Below are 4,938 nucleotides of genomic sequence, written 5' to 3'. Positions count from 1 at the left end.
CCCGCGGCCTCCCGCGCCGCGTCACGTGGCCGCCCGCGCAGCGTCACGTGACGGCTGGGGGGGCGGGGCGCAGCGGCCGCCGCTTCGGCGCCGTCGGTGTCGGTCCCGCCCGTGCTAAGCGCGGTCGCGGCGGGCGGCGGGGCTTCCCCCGCGGGGCGGCAGGGCCATGCTGTGGCGGCGGCGGGGCCTGCTCTGGGCCCTGGGGCTGCTGGTGGTGCCGCTCGGGGCGGCCGGCGGCGGCGGCGGCGTCGCGCCCAGCTTCGTGCTGCTCTTGGCCGACGACCTGGGCTTCGGCGACCTGGGCGGCTGCGGGCACCCCTCGTCCGCCACGCCCAGCCTGGACCGCATGGCCGCCCGCGGGTTGCGCTTCACCGACTTCTACAGCAGCTCCTCGGTGTGCAGCCCGTCGCGGTGCGTCCGCGCCTCCGCCGCCCGCTGCTGTCTGTCTGTCTGTCTGTCTGTCTGCCGCGGGGCCCGGGGGCGGCGGGACGAGCCCGGGAGGCGCGAAGGTCCGGCGCTGTCGGAGGGGCCCGCGGCTCCCAGCGGGCGGGAGGGCGCGGCGCTGGCAGCTCCTTGGACGTGGGGGCCCTCGGCGGAGAGGAGACGGGGGGGGCTGCTGGGTGGCGCGCGGTGCCCCCCGCGCTGCGTCCCGGGGGCGACGGCCGTCTCTTGTCCCGTTCCTCTCGCCCGCAGGGCGGCCCTGCTGACGGGCCGGTTCCAGATGCGCTCCGGCGTTTACCCCGGCGTGTTCGACCCCGACTCCCGGGGAGGCCTGCCGCTCTCCGAGATCACCCTGGCGGAGGTGCTGAAGGCTGAGGGCTATGCCACCGCCATGGTTGGCAAGTGGCACCTGGGGCTGGGGGTTAACGGCTCCTTCCTGCCCACCAACCAGGGTTTCGACCACTTCTTGGGGGTGCCCTACTCCCACGACCAGGTGAGCGCCGGCTCGAGTGCACGAGCTTGTCCCAGAGCTGCGGGGGAGCGCCCAGGACACGAGGCTCGTGTCTGAGAGCGCGTGGGCTGCGTTAGCGCTCRCACAGGCGGGCGGGGATGTTGCAGGCCAAGGAGACGGATGCTGGTGGGGGATGCTGGTGGGGGAAGCCCGTCTCCGAGGTGCTGCTGTGATAGCTAGGGCTGCGGGTGGCAGTTGCGTGTGGGGACATCGGCCCTTCGTCGAGGGAGAGCAGCTGCGTGCTATGGATTGCAAGAGGGAGCGTCAGCTTCTGGTGTWCAAAGAGACATCTGAACTGCTGTCAGGAGAAAACTGTGTTGTGGCAGCATGGTCCTTGGGCAGTTTTGGGCCGGGCCTAATCCCYGGGCTTCCGGAAGGGGCTGCCGAAGGGGTGCCTGTGGGAGCCGGTAGCAGGCTGCTGTGAGACTCTTTGCACCCMTCCCCTCGCTGTCCTGCAATGCAGATTAAAGGCAAAGTGTTATTTTCTCTCTGCAGGGCCCCTGCCAGAATCTCACCTGCTTCCCACCTGACATCAAGTGTTTTGGGACTTGTGACCAGGGCTTGGTGCCAGTCCCGCTGCTCTGGAACCAGAGCATTGTGCAGCAGCCAGTCTCCTTCCCTGATCTAGTGCCACTCTACAACAAATTCTCCCGGGATTTCATCGCTGACTGTGCCCGGCGCGGCGTCCCCTTCCTGCTCTACTACGCCTCCCATGTAGGAGAGGGGGAGGGTGGCTCTGGGTGCGAGGGTGGGGGGAAGCCGCTGTCCTCCGGGGAGAGCAGGGAAGCGCTTTGACTCCTGCGGCCCCAGACGTGTACTGAGAAGTCAGTACCTGGAGGAAAGAAGGGGGAAATCCCTGCCCCGACTGACTTGGGGTTGGTGTTCCCGTGCTGAAGCCTCCCGACAGCACCATCCTGGTAACGTTCTTGGGCTGTTTCCSTCTGGAGCTTTGCCTGCTCCCCTGGGCTAGGAGTCCATCTGGGGCAACTTCCCACCCTCTCTGAAACTCTGCATCCTCTGTTGGCACTGTGCTCTTTCGTGCTGTTTCTGAGAGGCGTCTCTGAAGCCTGGGGACAAGCCCCCTGTCATCTCATGGGTCTTGTYGCATATCTCCGTGTCCTAACCAGAGCATTCACCGTGCCCAGGCGAGCACGGTGAGCAGGTGCGGTTGTGGCAGTTTGCGTAGCGGTCCTCTCTCCCCTCTCTCCAGCATACGCACTACCCCCAGTTTGCAAGCCGGGAGTACGCAGGGCAGTCGCGGCGGGGGCCMTTTGGCGATGCTCTCTCGGAGTTTGACGGCTCAGTGGGACAGTTGCTGCAGGCGCTGCAGGACAACGGTCTTACGGACAGGACCCTGGTGTTTTTCACCTCTGACAACGGGTGAGTGGGCTCAGCGGGGGGGACACCGCTTGTTGGTGAGATTCTGCTGCCTTGGTGTGGGGGAGCTGGAACGAGGCACTGGGTGGCTGGGGCACAAGTGACGCGGCGTGGCATCGCCGGGTGAGATCCTAGTGACCTGGAGTGAGGCTGGGGGTGAATGCTGTCCTGGATAGGACCTGTTGCATGAACCCTTCCTTGCCCCTGGGAATCAGCTGTGCTTCTCCTCGTGGGCAGAAACTCCACAGGCTTGGGGCCAGGGGCRTGCAGCTGGAATACCTCCCGGTTCCCTTCCTGAGGGGGTGACCTTGGTCTCTGGTGCCTTGCTTGGCCATCTCCCATGCCTCAGCCTCCTCACCCCATGCTGCCTGCCTTGCAAGGCTGAGGAGGGCAGCAGGATCGCTCGTTGGTGCCTTGTGTCTCGTGCCGTGGCTCCGCTGACAGCATTAGGGAAGGGGTAGCACGGACCTGCAAGGCTAACAGGGGGTGGTTCCTCTCTCTTCCCTCGCAGCCCTTCCACCATGCGCATGGCACGTGGGGGCAGCTCTGGCCTTCTGAGGTGTGGGAAGGGAACAACATACGAAGGTGGCATGCGGGAACCAGCAGTGGCTTATTGGCCAGGCCGCATCGCTCCAGGTGAGACCTAGCACCGCTTGTCTTTCGCGTGCTGTGATGCCAGCTGAGGCAGGGGTGTTGCTGCAGCTCAACTTTCCTGGGACAGGCAGAGGAGGGGRGAGAAGTGSTGAGGATGACGGGGATGGGAATGGGATCGGGTGCTTGAACCTTTCCTTGTGCCTTGCTGTGGTGGCAGGAGTGACCCATGAGCTGGCGAGCACCCTGGACATCCTGCCGACGCTGACTGCTCTGGCTGGAGCAGCTCTTCCCAGCGTTGCCCTGGATGGCTATGACTTGAGTCCGGTGCTGTTCGGGTCGGGGAAGGTGAGTTCTGCGGGCCGGTTCTGGCTAGCGCCGCRCATGGAGGCTGGGCGTGGGACAGGGGCTGTCTGCCTGGGGAGTAGCCCCAGCTGAGGGTCTGGGGAGAGCCATGAGCTGAGAGACTTTCTGGCCCAGGCCCAGGCCATGCCATGGAGTTCCTGGGCTTCTCCGATCTGTTCTGAGGCATGCTCTGACAACCGCAACACGTTGCCAAGCCGAACACGCAGGGCTGCAGTGCCCGGACAGAGCTCCGATTCCTCTGAGTTGGGAGCAAGTAGGATGCTGTTGCTCACTGCTGCCCTTGCCCTGTCCCGGCTGCAGTATCAGGGCTCCTATAGGACTCCCTCGAGTCTCTACCTGCTCCTGTCCCAGCCTCTCCTCCAGCCTCACAGCTGTGTAGGTGACCTCAGCTCTGTTGCTCCCCACAGAGTCCCCGTCAGACGATGTTCTACTACCCGCCAAACCCCGATCAACTGCACGGCCCCTTCGCTGTCAGGCTTGGGAAGTACAAGGCCCATTACTTCACTCAAGGTCAGCGCTGCCTCCTCTCCGCTGCGTGGGCGACTTGGTGAAGTCCAGTCTGGTTTTGCTGTCCAAAGCTCAATGAGAGGAAACTGAGCTGCGCTTGGGGGCTTCTTTTGCAGGTTCCTTTCACAGTGATACCACCCCTGACCAGGCCTGCCACGGGCTGACGCCGCTGACTCCCCACGTGCCCCCACTGCTCTTTGATCTGGRATCGGACCCTGCTGAGCACTATGATTTGGTGCAGAGCGCTGCAGGGCCAGAAGTTCTGCAAGTGCTGAAGGAGATCAAACTGCAGAAGGAGCTTTTTGAGCAGCGCATGGAGTTTGGAGAAAGCCAGATCGGGAAGGGCAGAGATCCTGCCCTGCAGCCCTGCTGCGTCCCAGACTGCACCCCCAAACCCTCCTGCTGCCGCTGCTCCTAGCCTTCYGCTGCCCTCGTCCCTTCAGTCGCTTCACGCTCGCACCCTATCCCAAACCCACCTGCCAGAGTCCTCTGCTAACCGAGCTCAGCCATAGAGCTGCCTGGAGCTTTGGCTCAGTGACACCCCTGACCACGGGGTACTGGTGTGGTGAGCTGTGAGTTGGGGAGGGTGTCAGCCCCCCTGGAGGGAGGTCACTGGACCCTGTGCTCCACGTTGGACCTCCAGGCTGAGGTCTCTTTAGAGAAACATTGATGTGTTCAGAGAGGGGCCATAATACAGCATCATCTCCAGAATCAGCACAGCTCCGTTCAGACCGTGATGAAGATGAAGCAAAGGGCATGCCGTGGTATCCACAGATCCCAACTTGCTGGAGGTGTGCTATGCCAACCTGAGTGGGAACAGACATGGGAGCTGCAGCACAACCGCCTGACAGGGGCCATGAGCACCCAGTTTTGCTACATCCATACCCAAATCTGGTATTTCAGATGCTGTTACCTGATTCGTCTCGGGCGGCTGTGTTGTTATTACTAATGCGCCYTCCTAGATACCGCTGTCCTTGCCGGATTCCGCTCCCTAGCAATCCCTTCAATTATCTGTGAAACTTGGCTGTCTTTCACATGACTCCCCCCAACCACTTGTGAAATCTGGCCATTCCTCATGGCRCTGTCTGTAACTCCTGTCAGCTTCCCACTCTTATTTCTCATGTCAAGCGGCTCTTGGTCTGCTC

General features: G+C 63.1%; 2 protein-coding genes across 4 annotated transcripts in view; one reads left to right on the top strand and one right to left on the bottom strand.

The window, feature by feature from the left end:
- The window catches only part of ARSA (arylsulfatase A), a 7,056-nt gene extending 2,300 nt beyond the window's left edge, over positions 1 to 4,756 (top strand). The window contains exons 1-8 of one of the 3 annotated variants that reach the window (XM_026071129.1): positions 144 to 411; positions 694 to 934; positions 1,448 to 1,666; positions 2,163 to 2,332; positions 2,841 to 2,965; positions 3,141 to 3,268; positions 3,694 to 3,796; positions 3,910 to 4,756. In XM_026071129.1, the coding sequence (XP_025926914.1) occupies positions 167 to 411; positions 694 to 934; positions 1,448 to 1,666; positions 2,163 to 2,332; positions 2,841 to 2,965; positions 3,141 to 3,268; positions 3,694 to 3,796; positions 3,910 to 4,211 (1,533 nt within the window). In that variant the 5' untranslated portion in view covers positions 144 to 166 and the 3' untranslated portion in view covers positions 4,212 to 4,756. Of the gene's footprint in view, positions 1 to 143; positions 412 to 693; positions 935 to 1,447; positions 1,667 to 2,162; positions 2,333 to 2,840; positions 2,966 to 3,140; positions 3,269 to 3,693; positions 3,797 to 3,909 lie in introns of those variants that run through there. The other 2 variants (XM_026071130.1, XM_026071128.1) reach the window with 2 other exon arrangements.
- Positions 4,255 to 4,938, bottom strand: part of LOC112968683 (acrosin-like) — a 4,288-nt gene continuing 3,604 nt past the window's right edge. Inside the window, exon 3 of the mRNA XM_026071168.1 lies at positions 4,255 to 4,599. Within this exon, the coding sequence (XP_025926953.1) occupies positions 4,255 to 4,599 (345 nt within the window). The remainder of the gene's footprint in view (positions 4,600 to 4,938) is intronic.

The sequence above is a fragment of the Apteryx rowi genome, unplaced genomic scaffold (genome assembly GCF_003343035.1).
Source record: "Apteryx rowi isolate R43461 unplaced genomic scaffold, aptRow1 scaffold_322, whole genome shotgun sequence".
In the NCBI taxonomy this organism is placed as follows: Eukaryota; Metazoa; Chordata; class Aves; order Apterygiformes; family Apterygidae; genus Apteryx; species Apteryx rowi.
This window is presented reverse-complemented; position numbering and strand designations above follow the sequence as displayed.